Raw genomic sequence first — 20,517 nt, forward strand, 5'->3', positions numbered from 1 at the left:
TGTGCCTGCTAGGGTGCTGACCGTCAGTACCCTGTTGTTGTATTATTGCCTGCTAGGTGCTGACCGATCAGTACCCCTGTTGTCGTATTAACCTGCTAGGGTGCTGACCGTCAGTACCCCTGTTGTGATATTGCCTGCTAAGAGTTGCTGACCGTCCAATTACCCTGTTGTGTGTGTGCCTGCTGGGGTGCTGACCGTCAATTACCGCACCCCTGTTGTGTGTGCCTGCTAGGGTGCTGACTGTCAGTACCCGTTGTGTGTGCCTGCTAGGGTGCTGACCGTCAGTACCCCTGTTGTGTGTGCCTGCTAGTGCACACTGTGCCCATCTACTGTGTTCCTGGCGCTATGCCATGGGCTTCCACACACCTGGTCCCTGTGCTCCAGATGAGGACACAGAGGCTCAGAGAGGGCCTGGTCACAGTCACAATGAGTGTGAGGCATTGCAGTGCTCTGAGCCTGACGGGGTGGGTCCTGCCCCACCCACATGAGAAGACTCTGGAGGTCCCAGAGAGGGCTACTCTTGATCCTTAGCACCTGAGTTCCAGCACCCAGGGCTGGAGTCTGCCTGAAGGATGCTGACCATCCCCAACTGCCACTGTGGTGGCCAACAGGGAGGACGCGGCTGCTGTGTTGGGCAGCTCTGTGTGCCTCTCCGCCCTTCCTCCTCCTTCCTAGGTGTGTTCCTAGGAATAGCCCAGGGGCCAGCACCTCTGTGTGTATATTAGTTCGATATGGCTTCATAGCAAATCACCACAAACCCAACAGCTTAAAACAACCCTCATTTATTACCTCCTAATTCTTAGTATCCCAAGGCTGAAACCAAGTGGGCAGCTGGGCTGAGTTCTTGTGTGGAGGCCCTGGGGTCAAACCTGCCTCCAAGCCCATTCTCTTCTTGTTGGCAGAACTCACTTCCTTGCGGTTAAGGTCTTGTCGTCTTGCTGGCTGTTGGCCGGGAGCAGTTCTCAGATCCTTGCCACGTGTCCCCTCATCTCAACAGCAGAGAACCTTCTTTGCTTTGATCCCCCAATTTCTTCAACCAGGCAAAGGAAACTGCTTTTAAAGGGCTCCTGTGATGAGGTCAGGGCCTGCCTGATGATCTTCCTGTCTTAAGGGTACCTCTGAGCCACACAGTGTCACCCTCCTGGGCATCACCTCCACCAGACTCACAGTCCCGGGGACGATGCTGGCTTGCACACCAGGGGTCAGGACTCTCCAGGCCACCCTAGGATGTGACGGGCCTTGGGTACTCCCAGCGCACTGCTAGAGCTGAGGCTTGCCCCCGGCTTTTGTGTTGCTGAGCCAGCCTCATGGCTCTGCGAGTCTGCTGAGGTTTTCAAGGTTTTGCTCCTGGCCCTATGACTTAGTTGCTTGTAGGGCAAAGCACTTCTCCCTGCCTCGGTGGCTCCATCCCTGCAATGGGAATGACGCTCCATTTGTCTGCCAGGCTTTCCGTTTGGGAGTTACGAGGACAGGGGCAGGATAGGTTGCCCCCCACTCACTAAGTGCACACAACCCTGGCACCCCTCCTCCATCATCTAGGGGCCTCATTGTCTCATCTTACTCTGAGAAACAAAGATCCAGTGAGGTCAGACGCTTGCCCTTGGCCTGGGCCACACAGCGAGTGAACGTCAGAGCCGAGGCGGGAGCCCACCTCTGTTTCAGCGCAAAGCCTTTGTTCTGGCCTCACCCCTCCACTTTCACTCTTCTCTGCTCAGATCCTGCCCATCCCTTGGGCTCACGGGAGATGCCCCTTGGAGGCCTCCAGGCCAGCGCCCACCCCTGTGGCCATGGCATCCTCTCTGATGGCAGGCACAGACCTGGACCCTGTTGGCACCAGCCCAGCTTACAGCAGCCTCCGCGAAGGGCTCTGCAGCCCCACCCCATGGGTGGGAACTGCCCCTCCTGCCTTGCCCCTTCCCCGCCTGCCCTGGGGAATGGGAGCTCATCTCCACCCCCACCCCACCCTCAGGCCTCACAAAGCCAAGTTGGGGAAGCAGCTGTCCCGCCATGAGCGGTTGGAGGGTGGGGGTCTTGTTGCAGTTCGCACCCCCCTCCGCCCTCTCCCTCTGAGGGCCGCGGCCCCTCCCGAAGCCAGGTGCTTGCTCCTTTCTCCCTTCCTCCCTCCCTCCTCCCGCCCCCGCAGTCTCTCTCTCTCCTTCCCTCAACCCTTTCTCCCTCTCTCCTTCCCCCAACTCTCTCCCTCTTCCCCCCTCCCGCTCCCTCTCCCTCTCTCTCTCCCGCCGCGCCCGCCTCCCGCCCGCCCTCGCTCCCTCCCCTCCCCTCCCCTCCCCTCCCCTCCCCTCCCCGGCACTGCAGCACTAGCCGTCTGCAGCTCCGGCCGCCACTCGCGCCTCTCCAGCCTCTGCAGGCCCAAACGCCACCAGCACCATGGCCAGCACCATTTCGGGTAGGCTCCCGGGCCGCGGGCTTTCTAGGGCGGCGGGGTCTGAGCAGAGGCCTCTTCTGGCCTCGCCTGGGGCAGGGGCCAGCTGCGGACGCCGCTTTCCCTTCTCCTACCCTGCGCATTGCAAGCCTGGGTCGGACCCGCCCGAGGCTGGGGTCTGCGGTGCCGGCGGGGCTGGTGGGGCGCTGGGCTGCGAGGCTCCGCGCCGGGGAGCGCTCGGGACCGGACGTCGAGCGGGGGCGCCTCGCCCCGGGGGACCCGCGTGCACGCAGGGCGGGACTGCCGCAGGGTGGCTCCGAGACCCGGGCGTGGGCTCGTGACCGGGTGGGCGCGCTCGCGATGTGCAGGCGGAGTCCCTGGGGCGTCCGGCGACCCGAGATCTGGGTCCGCCTGAGCCTTCGCGGGGAGGCGGGGAGAGGGTGGGACCCTCTGCCAAAGCCCCAGCCGGGGGCCCGGCGCTCCCCGCGCCAGTGGAGCGCAGGGGCTGGAGGGGGCGCTGAGCGAGGGGGGCGGGCCAGGCCCGGACGAGCCCGGAGTGAGGGGGACCGCGCCCTCCCCCCACACCGCTGAGGCCTGGGGCACCACCCTTCGCGACGCCCGGGCCACCTGCTCGGGCCAGAACAGCCACTGCCCTTTGCGCCGCGGGGCCCGGATGGGGGAGGGGCGACTGCGACTCCCAGACCCTCCGGAGACCAGAGGGGTCCGCCCCTCCCGCCCCCGTCGCCTCCCGCGGGGCGGACCCACCGCCTTCGAAGGTAGCGCCCACCCCGGCCTCCCGGCCCATCCCGCGCGGAGCTCAGGCGAAGGGGCGGGCGCAGGCCTGGGGTGGGGGGATTCTGGACGCAGGGGAGCTGCCGGGCGACCCCGGGCGCGAGGACGCGGGGCCCGCCCTTCCCGAAACGCTCTGCTCTGCCCCGAGGCCGCAGAACCCGCTGCGTGTTTCGCCCGGCGTTCGGGAGGACGGGACGAAGGGCCCCACCTTCTTCCCATCGCCGCCTCCGCCCACGGCCGCACTCCCTCCCACCTTTTCTTCCGCCCCGGGACGGGTCCCCGTGGTCCCCTCCCGAGCTGACTTGTTCTCTCCCCAGTGCCCGCCTTGGCTCCGGGCGCAGAACTCCGCCCACCCACGCGTGCCCGACCTGACCCCGCCCCTCAGGCCCCACGGGCTTGGAGGCTCCAGGTGACTTCAGCACCTGCCAGGAGGGGACCGTGTGTGTCACCGACCACACCTCCCCACCCTCTCTGGGAGTCCTGTCCATCTGCGCCTCCTCCCTCCGCCTCCTCCCGGACACCCCCAGGGATCCTGGAAGGCTCTCAGCAGAGGGGACTCCCCTCCGGCCTCTGAGGGCAGCTCTGTCCTCTCCAGGGCCGCCTCCTGCCCTTCCTGACAGCCTTTCCCTGACGGTCCCTCCCCACGGGCTCGGTTCCTGGTGCTGAGCTGGGAAGGGGAGGCCGTTTGGGCATCCGGGTAGGCCGCTCCTCACTCTTTTGTGGTCTCTGCTCACATTATCCTTCTGCAACCCAGAGTCTGACCTCCACCAGCTGTGTGGTCTTGTGGGAGCTGCATAACCTCTCAGGACCTGGGTTTCCTTATCTGGGTGGAGATGACAGTGCTGGCACCTCCCCTGGGGCTTGTTCTGAGGCCTCAATATTTCAGGAAAGGTGCTTGGCTGCTTGCCTGATAAGAGATGAGTGCTCACCGCAAGCCAGGCAGCCTGAATGTGTAGCCACATTTCTGAGTTTCCTGCCCAGGGAAAGGCAAATCGGCTGGTGGCTCCCGCCCTGCTGGGCTCCTGGCACCATGAGAGGCACCCTGGGTGACAGTGACCTCCATTTGCCCCTGGCGGGAGCCAGCAACAGCCTCCAGGGCCCTCCAGGGGTCGGAGGCCACTGTGGTCCCCTGGCCTCTCAGTTCTGGACAGACCCCCATCTCCGTGAGCTCCCAACAGGAGCCTGCAGTCAGGCCCAGGCTCATGACCAGGCTCTCACCCGGCGCGCTGTGTGATGCTGGGTGGAACACTTGCCCGCTCTGAGCCTCCATTCCTCCTCTGAGGGTAGAAGTGAGGGTAGAAGTGAGGCTGATAGGGTGGCTCACGCCTGTAATCCCAGCACTTTGAGAGGCTGAGGCTGGTGGATAAACTGAGGTGAAGAGTTCGAGACTAGCCTGGCCAACATGGTGAAACCTCTCTCTCTGCTAAAAGTACAAAATTAGCCAGGTGTGGTGACACATTCCTGTGATCCCAGCTACTTGGGAGCCTGAGGTAGGAGAATTGCTTGAACCCAGGGAGGGGGAGGCTGCAGTGAGCTGAGATTGTGCCATTGCACCCCAGCCTGGGCAGCAAGAGGAGACACTCCTTCTGGAAAACAAGAAAGAAAGAAGAAGAGGAAGACGAAGAAGAAGAAGAAGAAGGAGGGCTGATAAGGGCACCCAGCTGGGCAGGAGGGAGGCGTGGCTTCGAGGTGTGACCCTGGGAGTGGGCACTACTATAGCCTGCTGTGACCCTGGGAGTGGGCACCACTATAGCTGCTGTGACCCTGGGAGTGGGCACCACTATAGCCTGCTGTGACCCTGGGAGTGGGCACCACTATAGCTGCTGCTTGAGGCCAACCAAGTACCTTTTTCTGACTCCTGCTGACGAATCATCCAAAAGGCCAATCCGCATTTCCTCGGTATCTAATGTTTAGTACAAAGAGAAGCAGGGAGACAAAACCAGCCCAGCTCATGGCAAGAATCGTCTGTAACTCCCTGAAGTCAGTGAAGGGGAAAGATGGGAGGTGAGTGAGAAAGAAGGGAATCAAAAGAGACAGAGGGGCCAGGCGTGGCGGCTCGCACCTGTAATCCCAGAACTGTGAGAGGCCGAGGTGGGTGGATTACCTGAGGTCAGGAGTTTAAGAATAGCCTGGCCAACATGGTGAAACCTCATCTCTACTAAAAATACAAAAAATTATTTGGGCATGGTGGCATGCGCCTGTAATTCCAGCTACTCGGGAGGCTGAGGCAGGAGAATCACTTGAACTGGGGAGGCATAGGTTGCAGTGAGCCGAGACTGTGCCATTGCACTCCAGCCTGGGTGACAGACGAGACCCTGTCTAAAGAAAGAAAAAAGAAAAAAGAAAGAGAGGGGCCGGGGAAGCGGTGAAACTCCAAGCCTGTAATCCCAGCACTTTGGGAGGCAGAGGCAGGCGGATCGAGGTCAGGAGATCCGAGACCATCCCACAGCTGGCACGAGGGTGGGGAAACCCGTCTCTACTAAAAAATACAAAAACTAGCCAGTGAAGTGGCGAGAGCCTGTAGTCCCAGCTACTCGGGAGGCTGAGGCAGGAAGAATAAGTAAACCAGGGCCCGAGGCTTGCAGTGAGCTGAGATCAGCCACTGCACTCAACCTGGGCGACAAAAGCGAGACTCCCGTCTCAAAAAAAAAAAAAAAAAAAAAAAAAAGAAAGAGAGATTGGGAGCAATGCCGCCGAGGGCTCCTGGGCAGGGAGCTTCCCTGGCACCTGTGTCTAAAGCCAGAAGAAATTGGCCTGGATGGAGGTCTAGGGCCTCGGCATCCCTCCTGCAATAGAGGCCAATGGACATGCTCTTAAGCCTCACTAGCTCTAAATACTGGTCAATGTCCCACCCCTGCAGCTCCTGGCCAGCCCTGCCCTGGGTGCAGACTTCCTCTTGTTAAACTCTCTCCAGAGTTGGCCAATTCCTGACCTCTCTCTGCCCCCTCCAATCTGCCTGCCCAGCACTTCCTCCCTGTAGCCCAGACCACAGGGTGGCCTCCCTCCCACAGGCTCAGGGGCAGACAGGGGCCCCGAGCAGCTGTTAATCACGTTTTTCCACAGCCTTTATGGTAAACACATTCCGGTTTTTTGTTTTTGCGAGACAGTCTCATTGTGTTGCCCAGGCTGGGAGGCGCAGTGGCCGATCGCTCACTGCAACTCCGCCTTCCAGGCTCAAGTGATTCTCATGCCTCAGCCTCCTGAGTAGCTGGGACCACAATTGTGCCACCATACCCGGCTAATTTTTGTATTTTTTTTGGCTGAAGTCTTGGTTTCACCATGTTGCCTAGGCTGGTCTCAAACTCCTGTTCTCAAGCTATCCTCCTGCCTCCAGCCTCTCTCACCAAAGTTCTGGGATCCACAAGCGTGAGCCACTGTACCCTGGCCACATTCAGAGTTTTGGATATGATAAGGGGATGATCCTGAAGGATAAGGGCCTGGAGTCTCTGCTGACAGGGGAGCTGGATTTGCTGTGGGGAGTCCAGGCCCTGGAGGGGCCCCACGTCCCTGCCTTCCCTCTCTCTCCTCTCTCTCCAGGACCCGGCTGTGTTCTGCCCCAGCCCAAACTCCCCTCTTGCTCTCTCCCTCCCTGCCCTCCCTGAGCACAGGGCTGGCCATCTCCTCAGCTCCTCTAAATGTCCCCCAACGTCTCTGACCTGCTGTTGTGGAACACGTGGCTGGCACACCCTCTAACTCCCCTCATCCATCCCCTCCTTTTTTTTTTTTTTTTTTTTTTTTTTTTTTTGGGAGGCGGGTCACCCGGCTCCTGTCGCCCAGGCTGGAGTGCGAGTGGCCGGATCTCAGCTCACTGCAAGCTCCGCCTTCCCGGGTTCACGCCATTCTCTGCTCGGCCTCTCCCGAGTAGCTGGGACGGCCACCGCTTCGCCCGACTAATTTTGCATTTTTAGTAGAGACGGGGTTTCACCATGTTAGCCAGGATGGTCTCGATCTCCCCGACCTGCGTGATCCGCCCTTCGGCCTCCCAAAGTGCTGGGATTACAGGCGTGAGCCACGCTACCACATCCTCCTTTTAAAATTAATTTTTAGTCGGCTGGGGTACTGTGGCTCCACACCTATAATCCCTGAGTACTTTGGGAGGCTGAGGTGGGAGGATCCCTTGAGGCCAGGAGTTCAAGGTCAGCCTGGGGCTGAGGCAGTGGCTCGAGGCCTGTAATCCCAACACTTTGGGGAGGCCGAGGCGAGGCGGATCACGAGGAGTCAGGAGATCCAAGAGCATCTAGCATGGTGAAACCCCGTCTCTATCTAAAATACAAAAACCCCAGCTGGGAGGGGTGGCAGACACCTGTAGTCCCAGCTACTTGGGAGGCTGAGGCAGGAGAATGGTGTAAACCCAGGAGGCCCGGAGCTTGCAGTGAGCGAGATCTGGCCATTTGCACTCCAGCCTGAACTGGCTAAATGAGACTCGATCTCAAAAAAAAAAAAGGCTCAACCTAGGCAACACAAGCGCTACTATATATACATATACATTGCAGAGATGGAGTCTCACTCTGTCACCCAGGCTGGAGTGTGGTGGCTGAAATCTCAGCTCCCTCCCAACTTCTGCCTCCCAAGGTTCCAAGCAATTCTCTCACCAGCCTCCCCAGTAGCTGGGACTACGGGTGCCATGCACGCGGCTAATTTTTGTGTTTTTAGCGAGATGGGGTTTCACCATGTTGGTCAGGCTGGTCTTGAACTCCTGACCTCGTGATCCATGCGTTGGCCTCCCAAGTGCTGGGATTACAGTGAGCCACAGCCGGCCGAGACACCACGGCGTTTTTAAAGAAGCTGGTGTAGGCGAGGCGAGCAACAACAGTACTAGCCTGACCAACGTAAAGCGAAGTCCGTCTCTACTAAAAAACACAAACATGGCGGGCATGGTAACTTGCGTACCTGTAATCCCAGTTACTCAGGAGAGCTGAGGCAAATCTGGAAACAGAATTGAATTTACAGTGAGCTGAATGAAAAAGAGAAAAAGCTGTGGTGCTGGCGTGCACCGCAGTCAATACTGAGGTGGAAGGATCAGTCAAGCCCAGAAGTTCAAGGCTGCAGTGAACTGCACAGCTGCGCCCTACCTCCCAGCATGGGTAGCGAGGAGTACAGTCCTGTCTCCTAAAAATAAAGTAGGTCAGGTGCAGTGGCTCACACCACCTGTAATCCCAGCACTTTGGGAGGCTGAGGCCCGGATCATGAGGTTAGGAGATCAAGACCATTCTGGCCAACATGGTGAGAAACCTCATCTCTACTAAAACTACAAGATAGCCAAAAGGCATGGCAGGCGCTTGTAGTCCCAGCTACTCAGGAGGCTGAAGGGCAGAAGTCAGTTCGACCACCTGGGAGGCCCGGAGGAGTTGCAGTGAGCCAAAGATGCACCACTGTGCTGCAGCCTGGCGACAGAGCAAGACTCTGTCTCAAATAAAAATAGTGGCACCCCAATAAAAAAATACATGAATGGATTTTGCATGTGAAAAAATAAGAAAACTTAGGCGAGGTAGCGGTGGCTCAAGCCTGTAATCCAGCACTGGGAGGCAGAGGCAGGTGGATCCACGAGGTCAGGAGATGAGACCATCCCACAAGCTAACACAGTGAAACCCGATCTCTACTAAAAATACAAAAAACTGCTTGAGTAGTGGTGGGCACTGTGGTCCCAGCTACTCAGGAGAGGCTAAGTGAGAAGAGATAAAGTAAACCGAGGTGAGGAGCTTGCAGTGAGAGCTGAGATCCAGAGCCTGCACTCAGCCTGAGCTGGGAGCCAGACTCCAGTCTCAAAAAAAAAAAAAAAAAAAAGAAAAATAAAACTTGATGGCCCGGGCATGGTGAAATGCGCCTGTAATCCCAGCACTTTGGAAGACCAAGGTGGGCTGGATCCGCGAGGTCAGGAGGACCGAGACAAGATCACAAGCTAACACAGTGAAAGGCACATCTCTACTAAGCCCCGTACAAAAAAAAATTAACCCGAGGAGGCGGGTGGCGAAGCCTGTAGTCCCAGCTACTCAGGAGGCTGAGGCAGGAGGAGAAATAGGCTGAGGAGCAGGGAGGTGGAGGGTTGCAGTGAGCGAGATCGCACCACTACACTCCAGCCTGGGCGACAGAGTGAGACTCTGTCTCAAAAAGGAAAAAATAAAATAAAATAAAATTTGACAAGTCAGGTCAAAGTCCCCTGTGAGGCTTCCCCACCCGGTCCCCCTCCACTTCCCTCCCTGAAGACGATAAGCAAGACAGGTAGCTTCGCCTCGCTTCCCGCTTCCTGGCTCAAAGGCTCCATCCTTCCCCCAGAGGCTCTCACGCGGGCCTGTCCACCCTGGGATTCCTTTCTGTTCCTCCTTACACCCTCTTGGGCTCTGTGCTGCTCTGTCCAGAAAAGTGTAGGTCACTAGGAAATTTAGACCAGGACAGACTGTTCTCTGCACTGTCACAGGAAGACCCAGCTCACCATGAAAGGTTGATTACTTTTGCCCTGTGTCTCCCTTTGTCTCCTCTCCCGTTCCCTCCCCTCCCCTCTTTCCCTCCCTCCCTCTCTCCTCTCTTCATTTCCTTCTCTGTCTCTCTCTCTCTCCCTCTCCCTCTCTCTCCCTCTCCCTCTTTCTTTTTCTTTCTGTTTTGAGACAGAGTCTCACTGTTGCCCAGGCTGGAGTGCAATGGCACGAGCTTGGTTTACTGCAACCTCTGCCTCCCAGGTTCAAGCGATTCTCCTGCCTCAGCCTCTCAGGTAGCTAGGATTACAGGTGCCTGCCACCACGCCTGGCTAATTTTTGTATTTTTAGTAGAGATCGGGTTTCACCATGTTGGTCAGGCTAGTCTCAAACTCCTGACCTCAGGTGTTCCACCTGCCTCGGCCTTCCAAAGTGCTGGGATTACAGTTGTGAGCCACTGCGCCCAGCCAAGATGATTGTTGAGCACTAGTGAGAAACCGGGCCAGAGTGTCTGTTTAGGAGCGAGGCTCGCCCTGAATAGACCAAAAGAGCTAAATTATGTTCATTGCGAGAGCAGACACCTTCCCCTTCCCCTGACAGGGCACACGGCTACAGCAGCCTGGCTTACTTCTGGTTTGGGTTGGGTAGCAGGGACACTGGCTGGTGGGCACTTGTTTGACCTGAATGGGCAAGAGGCCTGGCTGTGGGGCTGACTGGACAGCTGCCCTCCCTTGGTTCTTGGTGGCATCAGTGGCCCAAGCCCAGCCCTAAATGGGCAGAGAGCATGTGCCTGGAGAGGGCCTGGCTTCATCTCGGGGTGACCACACGATCATTAGGAAGGAGAAAGAAGGGTCTGAGGGCTTCATCCAGGTTTACAGCCCAGGAAAGTGCTGCCCGCAGAGGGTTCGCCTCTGTGCTGGTCCCGTCATGAGTTACTCTTGCCTGCTTGAGCTGGTGAGGGAGCGCGAGGGAGGAGGAGGGGAGAGGGAAGTAGTGGCGCAGAGGGAGGTAAGGGTCAGAAAGACACACAGTGACAAGGAATTACAGAAAGATGCACTCAGAGAAAGAGACAGAGTCAGGGGCTACCCCCGAGACACGGAAAGATACGACGACAGTGACAGAGTCAGACAGACAGAAGGTAAACAGAGACCCAGACAGGCAGAGGCAGGGACTTTGTCAGTCTGTGCGGGTGCCTGAGACTGAGTGGTTTATAGACGACAGGAACTTACTTCCCACAGCTCTGGAGGCCAGAAAGTACAGGATCAAGGTGCCGGCAGCTTTGGTGCCTGGAGAGGTCTCGCCTCCTGGTACATAGACAGGTGGCATCTTCTGGCTGTGTCCTCACATGGTGGAAGGGTGAGGGAGTTCTCTGAAGCCCCCCTCTGGGACCACTCAGGACGGCTCTATCCTCATGGCCTAATTCCCTCCCAGTGCCCCACCTCCACATACCGGCACCTTGGGGTTACTATTTCAACACATGAGTTTTGGGGAATGGGAACATTCAGACCACAGCAGGCAGGGAGGAGGATGGAGAAACAAGTCAGTGTGCAAGATGGGACAGACATTAATGCCGAGACAGAGGAAAAGCGGGGAGAGGTGGAAGGCGAGAGAGACAGAGCAGGGGGCACACCACGGAGACAGCGCCAGCGTCTGGAAGCAAGAGAGCTGGAGGAGAGACGAAGGGGCCGGCGGTCTGGAGACACACGAGAGCGTGCTGGGCAGCTCCGTGTCTCACAGAGACATGCCAGAGGCAGCCATGGGGAGGGAAAAACGGGGCCCCAGGTGGGCAGGCCCCAGTGGCGCTTGCTCAGCCTAGCCTTGTGCCCACAGCTTACAAGGAGAAGATGAAGGAGCTGTCGGTGCTGTCACTCATCTGCTCCTGCTTCTACACACAGCCGCACCCCAACACCATCTACCAGTATGGGGGTGAGTGCCCGGCTGCCATCCTGGCTAACAGGGTGAAACCCCGTCTCTACTAAAAGTACAAAAAGTTAGCCCTACCCTGCAGTGCCTACGCACCTCACCTTTTCCCTGGCCTCCCACAGTCTCTGAACTCCCAGCCTGGCTGCCTACGGAGAGGGAGGTTCTGGGGGGAAGGGGCCCATCGTGGGGGCTGAGGCCTGGGATTCCTGCGGGAGCAGCCACCTGCTCTCACCCAGCCCTGGGGTTGGATGTGTGCCGGGAGCATCCCGCTCAGCCCACGCCATGCTCTGGCCGGGCCTCTGAAGCTCTACTCTGGTCTTGCAGACATGGAGGTGAAGCAGCTGGACAAGCGGGCCTCTGGCCAGAGCTTCGAGGTCATCCTCAAGTCCCCTTCTGACCTGTCCCCAGAGAGCCCTATGCTCTCCTCTCCACCCAAGAAGAAGGACACCTCCCTGGAGGAGCTGCAAAAGCGGCTGGAGGCAGCTGAGGAGCGGAGGAAGGCAAGGAGTCCTCCCACCCCCCCAGGAGTTTCGATGGAGGTGGCCCACGGGGACAGGGCCTGCAAGACTCAGGATGCTCCCGGGGGGTTTGGTCAGCGCCTCGGCCTGGGGCGGGAGGGGCTGTGGCTCCCTGGGCCGCTTCCTGAGAGAGAGGAATGGGATGAGGAGAGGCCGGGTGCGGTGGCTCACACCTGTAATCCCAGAACTTTGGGAGGCTGAGGTAGGCAGATTACTTGAGCTAAGGAGTTCAAGACCAGCCTGGCCAACATGGTGAAACCCCGTCTCTACTAAAAATACAAAAATTAGCCAGGTGTGGCGGCACGCACCTGTAACCCCACCTACTAGGGAGTCTGAGGCAGGGGAATTGCTTGAACCCAAGACGTGAAGGATGCATGAGCTGAGACTGCACCACTGCACTCCAGCCTGGGCAACAGGGCGAGACTCCATTTCAAAAAACAAAAAAGAATGGGAGGGAGAGGAGGAAGGGTTCCGAGGCGGCGGCCAGCTGGAAGGAGCAGGAGCCTCTGGCGGCAGTGGGAGGCACCCTTGTCATGGCCAGCAGGATGCTAGGGGATGGTCCCCAGAGGGGCCCTGGGGACGTCGGGTGGGGCATCCCTCTCCCAGACAGAGAAGCAGGAGGAGGGCCTCATATGAAGACCCTGAGGCTTGCTGGAGGGCTGAGGGGCCCCGGGAGAGGTGGGTGTGGGCTCCAGGTCCCCTCCCTGCAGCCTCCCCTCCCACCAGCCCCTCTGAGACTGGAACAGAGATAAAAATGTCCTTTTTGGGAGTGCCACCCTGGAGGCCAACGCACTGGGCAGGGGAGGCGGCTCTGTTCCCTTCCTGGTGAGACTAGGGACCAGGGTTCGCAGGGCTGACTAGTAGGGACTGGCTCGTCGGCACGGGTCCTGCTGCTCTGCTCTCCTTCCAGGGGTCGCCAGCCGGCTCCTCCCCCAGCACCCCTGGGGACCCTTCCTCCGCTCCTGGGCACCTAATTGGGAGCTCGGAACCCGGTGTGTAACAAGCAGCTCCTCTGCTCAGTGGGCGGATGTCTGAGGAAAAAAGCTCAGAGACCGCCCACAAGGTTAGGGTTTCCTGCGCTGCTGGTCCTTGGAGGCGGAGACGCGCAGTGCAGGGTGTGCAGTGGCGGCAGGACACGGCGGGGGCCCTGGGCGCAGCCAGAACCGCGGGACCCGCGCGCGAGGCAGGGGCGGGGGCGGCGGAGCGCGACCCCCTGGCCCTGCCCCGACCACAGGGCAGCGCCCGGGGGTCCTGGCACCCACTGAGGCCTGGGCAGGTGGAGGCGCCGGGTGAGGTGAGCGGGCGCCGGGCGGAAGGCGGAGAGCAGGGAGGAGGAGTCCGGCCTGGCAGGGCCCGGGGTCGCCGCTCACGCGCGCCCGCCCGCCCCACACAGACGCAGGAGGCGCAGGTGCTGAAGCAGCTGGCGGAGCGGCGCGAGCACGAGCGCGAGGTGCTGCACAAGGCACTGGAGGAGAACAACAACTTCAGCCGGCAGGCGGAGGAGAAGCTCAACTACAAGATGGAGCTCAGCAAGGAGATCCGCGAGGCGCACCTGGCCGCACTGCGCGAGCGGCTGCGCGAGAAGGTGCGGGGGCGGGGCCGGGGCCGGGGCAGGGCTCGGGGCGGGCAGAAGGCGGGGAGGGGGCGGAGCTTGGAGGAGCGGGACTGGACCGGACGGGGGTGGGGCGGGGCTAGTAGCCAACAGGGGGCGGGGCACTGGGCGGGGGCGGGGCTCGGGCGGAGCTCGGAGGGGCGCAGAGCGGGGCCGGGGACCCGGAGGCCCTGCGCTGGGGTGGGGGTCGGGGGTTCATCCTGTGTTTACTGGGCGTCCCAGCAGCGCAAGAAGCAGGTCCAGAGTCTGCCCCTGGTGGGACAGTCACTAGCCGCAGTAACAGATGGCTAAATTCATTATATTGAAAGTGCTCTGGAGGAAGCTCGGCTCCGGTACGAGCGAGAAGCGGGGCCCAGCCAGCTCCCCGGAAACCCGTCCTTGGGCCCCGGCCCTGCTCTCGGCCTCCCCGGTGCTCCCGCCCCCTCAATTCAGGGTCCTGCCGGAGGCCAGCCCAGATGAGGCCGGGCGGGTGCCAGGGCGCCAAGGCCTGCGCGCCTGCGGGTTCCCGGAGTCACCCCAAGCCACCGCCGCCCTCAGGCCCTCCCGCCCCCTGTCCCGCAGGAGCTGCACGCGGCCGAGGTGCGCAGGAACAAGGAGCAGCGAGAGGAGATGTCGGGCTAAGGGCCCGGGACGGGCGGCGCCCATCCTGCGACAGAACACGTTCGGGTTTCGGTTTTGTTTCGTTCACCTCTGTCTAGATGCAACTTTTGTTCCTCCTCCCCCACCCACGCCCCAGCTTCATGCTTCTCTTCTGCACTCAGCCGCCCCGCCCTGTCCTCGTGGTGAGTCGCTGACCACGGCTTCCCCTGCAGGAGCCGCCGGGCGTGAGACGCGGTCCCTCGGTGCAGACACCAGGCCGGGCGAGGCTGGGTCCCCCGGGGGCCTTGTGAGAGAGGTGGTGGTGACCGTGGTAACCACAGGGCGGTGGTGTGGGATCGCAGGTCCTTACACTGGGCTGTCTGGTCAGCATGTGCAGGTCAGGGCAGGTCCTCTGAGCCGGCGCCCCTGGCCAACAGGCGAGGCTACGGTACCTGCTGTCTTTCCAAGGGGAAGGGGCTCCCCATGCGGGAGGGGCAACGGGGGAGGGGGGGTGATGGTGCCTGGGAGCCTGCGTGTTAAGCGGGAGCTTGTTGAACTGGCAGGCAGGTGGGTGGGGGCTGCAGCTCTCCTTAATGTGGTTGCACAGGGGTCCTCTGAGACCACCTGGCCTGAAGTGGACACCCTGGGCCTTCCTGGAAGCCTGCAGTTGGCGGCCTGCCCTGAGTCTGCTGGGGAGTGGGCATTCTCTGCCAGGGGCCCATGAGCAGGCTGCCGTGGTCTAGAGGTTGTGGGTAGCATGGACAGTCCCCCACTCAGCAGTGCAAGAGTTCCAAAGAGCCTCTGGCCCAGGCGCCTCGGTGAGACAGTCCCGCCGCCCTCCCCACCAGGGCTTTGCGGATGTCCTTGAAAGACCCGGCCTAGAGCCCTTTGGAGTGCTGGCCCCTCCTGTGCCCTCTGCCCTGGTGGAAGTGGCAGCCACAAGTCCTCCTCAGGGAGCCCTAAGGGGGATTTTGTGGGACTGCTGCCCACAGATCCAGGGTTGGAAGGGCAGCGGGTAAGGTTCACAAGCCACCCCCCACACCCTTCCCACTCGGCACCCAGAGGGGGCTGTGGGTCGAGGCCTGACTCCAGGCCTCTCCTGCCCACACCTTCTGGGCTGGGTTCCTTCTCTCCCTTGGATGCCCAGTGCTGGCCTTGGAGGACGGTCATCTGGAGGACGGGGGTAGGGGAGGCTGTCTTTGTACCACTGCAGCATCCCCCACTTCCCCACGGAAGCCCCATCCCAAAGCTGCTGCCTGGCCCATTGCTGTAAAATGTGAAGGGGGCAGCTGAGTTCTCTTAGGACCCAGAGCCAGGGCCCTCAGCTTCCATCCTGCGGGAGGCCTTGGCCAGGCACTGCCAGCGTCTTCCAGGGCCACACCAGGGACTATGGGAGGATCCTGACCCCTGCAGGGCTCAGGGGTCAGCAGGGACCCACTGCCCCATCTCCCTCTCCCCACCGAGACAGCCCCAGAGGGAGCAGCCAGCTGGGATGGGAACCCAAGGCTGCCCACATGTGGCTTTTGTGGGACTCAGAAAGGGAAGCAGAACTGAGGGCTGGGATTCTCCTCACGGTGGCAGCTCTCATAGCGAAAGCCTAGTGTAATATGCACCCATCTCATCCACGTAGTAAAGTGAACTTAAAAATTAAATCAAATGAACAATAAACACCTGTGTGTTTAAGACATGGTTGAACTGTCTGTGTGTGTCCTGCACCTGTGGGCTCTGGGGCAGCTGCAGGCTCCCTGTCTGGGAGTGAGGATCTGCTCTGTGTGTATCTCCTGACTGAAGCTGGTTATAAATCTTATTTTATCACCATGATTATGAATTGTTCTAGTGACAGTGGTGATTTTAACATATGAGCATGTCAGGCCGGTTGTGGTGGCTCACGCCTGTAATCTCAGCACTTTGGAAGGCCGAGGCAGGTGGATCACGAGGTCAGGAGATCGAGACCATCCTGGCTAACATGGTGAGACCTCGTCTCTACCAAAAATACAAAAAATTAGCCGGGCGTGGTGGCAGGCGCCTGTAGTCCCAGCTACTCGGGAGGCTGAGGCAGGAGAATGGCGGGAACCTGGGAGGATCGCGCCACCGCACTCCAGCCTGGGCGACTCCGTTTCAAAAAAAAAAGATATGAGCATGTAAACTACACAAAAGCCCACTTTCCTCTCTGGAATCCAAGGGGTGAGGCATCAGGGTGATGGGGGGAGGGCCCGCTGCTGTGGGTGGGGCTGGCGGGGGCCCCTGGCCCTCCCTCAGGGCAGAGCTCTCCTCAGGGGCTTCCTGTTGTTCAGGACTCTGGCCCGCTGCTCAGGAGGAAAGGGCAGGTCCTACGTCTGCCTCTGAGGCTGGAGCCTCTAGGCTGTGGGACTTCCTGACATGGGGGCGGGTGCTACGAGACCCCTGGGGCTGCACCTCACTGTTCTCTGGACTCACCCCACTCGCCCCACTCGCCCCACTCACCCCACTCACCTCTAGACAGCCGGTTGTTCACTATCACAGGTCTGGACCCAGGATGGGGGATGGAGTAATAAAAAGTAAAAAGACATTCTGGGCCGGGTGTGGTGGCTCAGGCCTGTAATCCCAGCACTTTCAGAGGCCGAGGCGGGTGGATCATGAGGTCAGAAGATCAAGACCATCCTGGCTAACACGGTGAAACCCCATCTCTACTAAAAATACAAAAAATTAGCCGGGCGTGGTGGCGGGCGCCTGTAGTCCCAGGTCCTCGGGAGGCTGAGGCAGGAGAATCGCCTGAACCCGGGAGGCAGAGGCTGCAGTGAGCCGAGATCATGTCACTGCACTCCAGCCTGGGTGGCAGAACAAGACTCTGTCTCAAAAAAAAAAAAAAAAAAAAAATTAGCCGGGCGTGGTGGCGGGCACCTATAATCCCAGCTATGTGGGAGGCTAAGGCAGGATAATCGCTTGAACCTGGGAGGCGGAGGTTGCAGTGAGCCAAGGTCACACCACTGCACTCCAGCCTGGGCGTCAGAGTGAGACTCCGTCTCAAAAAAAAAAAAGAAAAGAAAAAATTATCCAGGCGTGGTGCGGGTGCCTGTAGTCCCAGTTACTCCAGAGACTGAGGCAGGAGACTGGCATGAACCCGGGAGGCAGAGCTTGCAGTGAGTCGAGATCGCGCCACTGCACTCCAGCCTGGGCAACTGAGCGAAACTGTCTCAAAAAAAAAAAAAGTGTTTGTATACAGCATCCCTGTATCCTGGGCACACAGATGCATGCACACCACACAACATTGAAAGCACTTGTATATGGCATCCCTGTATCCTGGGCACGCACGGGCACACAGACACACACACTACACATGAACACAAGTGGGCCTTGGCCTCCCACAAGACCAGGCTGATCACAGGCTGGGGGCCTGGCAAGGCACTGAGGGGCAGACGGTGCTTGTGACGGTCACCAGAGGGGCAGACGGAGCGTGTGACGGTCACCAGAGGGGCAGACGGAGCATGTGACGGTCGCCAGAGGGGCAGACGGAGCGTGTGACGGTCGCCAGGTGGAGCCTTGGGCATCAACTGGGGGCAGAGACTCCTTCACAAACTGATCACACTTTTCCCATGAAGAAAAGGAAAGGCAGGCTCCTCCTGGGAGGCCAGACAGAGCTGTTTAGTGACCTATTGTGTGTGACAAGTCACCCCTTAATTAACAACGAACATTATCTGTCAGTCCCCATAAGTCAGGAGTATGAAAGCTGGGGATTTCCGGCTCGGGGTCTCTCATGACGTTGCAGTCAGGACGCTGGCTGAGGTCCTGGCCATCTGAAGGCTGGGCAGGGGCTGGGGCATCCTCTTCTGAGAAGGCTACCTCCCAAGGCTGCAGGCAGGAGGCCTTCATTCCTCACCACATGGACGATCCAGGGACTGCCTGGACTGTCCTGGAAACGTAGTTCTGGGTCCCCCAGAGCCAGCGACCTGCGTGGGGGTCGCTGGGTGGGGGGATATTGGGAGGAACCCAGTATCCTCTGAGTGTGGGAAGCCACGTAGGTTCTGCTGTTAGAAGCAAGTCACTGAGAAGACTCACGCTTAGGAGGGAGTTGGGTTCCAGCTTTTGAGGTGAGGAATGTCAAAGGATGTGAACATATTTTATTTTCTTATTTTATTTATTTATTTATTCAGAGACAGAGTCTCGCTCTGTCGCGCAGGCTGGAGAACAATGGCACGATTCTGGCTCACTGCAACCTCTGCCTCCTGGGTTCAAGTGATTCTCCTGCCTCAGCCTCCTGAATAGCTGGGATTACAGGCACGCACCACCACATCTGGCTTATTTTGGTATTTTTAGTAGAGACGGGGTTTCCCTATGTTGGCCAGGCTGGTAGAGATGGGGTTCCATCATGTTGGCCAGGCTGGTCTCGAACTCCTGACCTAGTGATCCACCTGTCTTGGCCTCCCAAAGTGCTAGGATTACAGGTGTGAGCCACCGCGCCCAGCCTTATTTTAATTTTTTGAGACAGAGTTTCACTCTTGTTGCCCAGGCTGGAGTGCAGTGGTATGATCTCAGCTCACTATAACCTCCAACTCCCAGGTTATAAGTGATTCTCCTGCCTCAGTCTCCCAAGTAGCTGGGATTACAAGCATGAGCCACCATGCCCGGCCTTGTGAATGCATTTTATTTTATTTTATTTTATTTTTTGAGACAGTTTCGCTCTTGTTGCCCAGGCTGGAGTGCAATGATCTCAACTCGCCACAGCCTCCACGCACCAGTTCCAGCGTTCTCAACCTCAGCCTCCAAGTAGCTGGGATTACACGAAGCTGCGATGTCACCACGCCTGGCTAATTTTTGTATTTTTAGTAGAGATAAGTTCTGGGGTCACCGGCTGTGTCACCCAGGCTGGGGTGCAGTGGGCCCGATCTGGGCTCACTGCAAGCTCCGCTCCCAGGTTCGCGCCATTCCGCCTGCCTCAGCCTCCAGTAGCTGGGACTACAGGCCCGCCACCCGCCCGGCTAGTTTTTGTATTTTTTTTAGTAGGAGTGAGTTTCACCATGTTAGCCCGGATGGTCTCGATCTCCTGACCTCGTGATCCACCCGCCTCGGCCTCCCAAAGTGCTGGGATTACAGGCTTGAGCCACCGCGCCCGGCCCAGAGATGGGGTTTCACCATGTTGGTGAGGCTGGTCTTGAACCCCTGACCTCAGGTGATCCATCCGCCTCAGCCTCCCAAAGTGCTGGGATTAGAGGTGTGAGCTACAGTGCCTGGCCAGTCTGTGAACATATTACAAAACCACATCAGACAGTCTGCCTGGAGTGACTGGAAACTTAAGCCGCAGTGCAGCAGTGTTCTGCTCCATTAAAAGGGCTCCCGGGAGCCGGCTCTCTCTGACCACGTGAGGACACGGTGGTCAAAGCGCCATAGTGGAAGCAGAGACCAGGCCCTGACCTGATGGCCCCTTGCTCTTGGACTTCCCAGCCTCCAAAACTTTGAGAAAATGAATTTCTGTTCCGTATTAAATTACCCAGTCTGTGGCATTCTGTTATAGCAGCACAAAACGTGCCAAGACTGTGACCCTGTATGTTTTGGACACAGCTGGTGCTTGCTTGGTGTCTGGGGCAGCAGTGGGTGCCCCCAAAACAGGGGTGTCCAGCAAAGCAGGTGGGGATACGGCACAAGCAGGGGCCTGACTCAACCAGTTGCTCCCCTCAGCCTGCTGTGCACTCTTCAGGCAGTCAAAGGTGTGGCCATGCAGAAGTGAGCATAGGAAAAGCTGCTGCCAACCACCAGCACTTCTCCTTTTGCTGAAGAAAAACCATTTTGATGTTCTACAGTTGCTTAGTTTCCTGTGACTGCTGTAAGAAGTACCACAAATGAAGTGGCTCAAAACAACAGAAACTCAGCCGGGTGTAGTGGCTCACACTTGTGATCCCACCACTTTGGGAGGCTGAGGTACGAGCAATGCCTGAGCCCAGGAGTTTGAGACCAGTCTGGGCAACATGGTGAAACCCCATCTCTACAAAAAATACAAACATTAGCCAGGTGTGGTGGTGCTCAATTGTAGTCCCAGCTACTCTGGAGGCTGAGGTGGGAGGATCGCTTAAGCCCAGGAGTTCAAGACTGTAGTGAGCCATGATTGTGCCACACAGCCTGGGAGACAGAGCAGGGCCCTGTCTCAACAAACAATAGACTTGTATTTCTAGTCACTAAAACTTTGTGTGTATAGCATAGTTTATTATTTTCAAAACACTTTCACATTTTTTTAATCTTCATAATGTCTACTCTGGGAAAAACAGGACAGGCATTGTTACACTAACCTTTTTTTCTGGTTACAAATGTAAGACATGTTCATTGCATCAC

The 20,517-nt window shown here is 58.7% G+C and overlaps 1 protein-coding gene across 2 annotated transcripts; it reads left to right on the forward strand.

Annotated features, from left to right (window-relative positions):
• Nucleotides 1–2,144: 2,144 nt before the first annotated feature.
• Nucleotides 2,145–15,906, forward strand: STMN3 (stathmin 3). 2 transcript variants are annotated; one of them, XM_031656560.1, is made up of 5 exons: nucleotides 2,145–2,407; nucleotides 11,416–11,511; nucleotides 11,833–12,008; nucleotides 13,420–13,611; nucleotides 14,200–15,906. In XM_031656560.1, exons 1-5 carry the CDS (start codon nucleotides 2,389–2,391, stop codon nucleotides 14,257–14,259), a joined length of 543 nt encoding a protein of 180 aa, XP_031512420.1. In that variant the 5' UTR covers nucleotides 2,145–2,388; the 3' UTR covers nucleotides 14,260–15,906. The 2 variants fall into 2 exon arrangements, with proteins under 2 accessions (XP_031512420.1, XP_031512421.1); XM_031656561.1 differs by lacking the exons at nucleotides 2,145–2,407; nucleotides 11,416–11,511; nucleotides 11,833–12,008 and adding an exon at nucleotides 12,690–13,320.
• Nucleotides 15,907–20,517: the final 4,611 nt, after the last annotated feature.

Source organism: Papio anubis, chromosome 16 (genome assembly GCF_008728515.1).
Source record: "Papio anubis isolate 15944 chromosome 16, Panubis1.0, whole genome shotgun sequence".
Classification (NCBI taxonomy): Eukaryota; Metazoa; Chordata; class Mammalia; order Primates; family Cercopithecidae; genus Papio; species Papio anubis.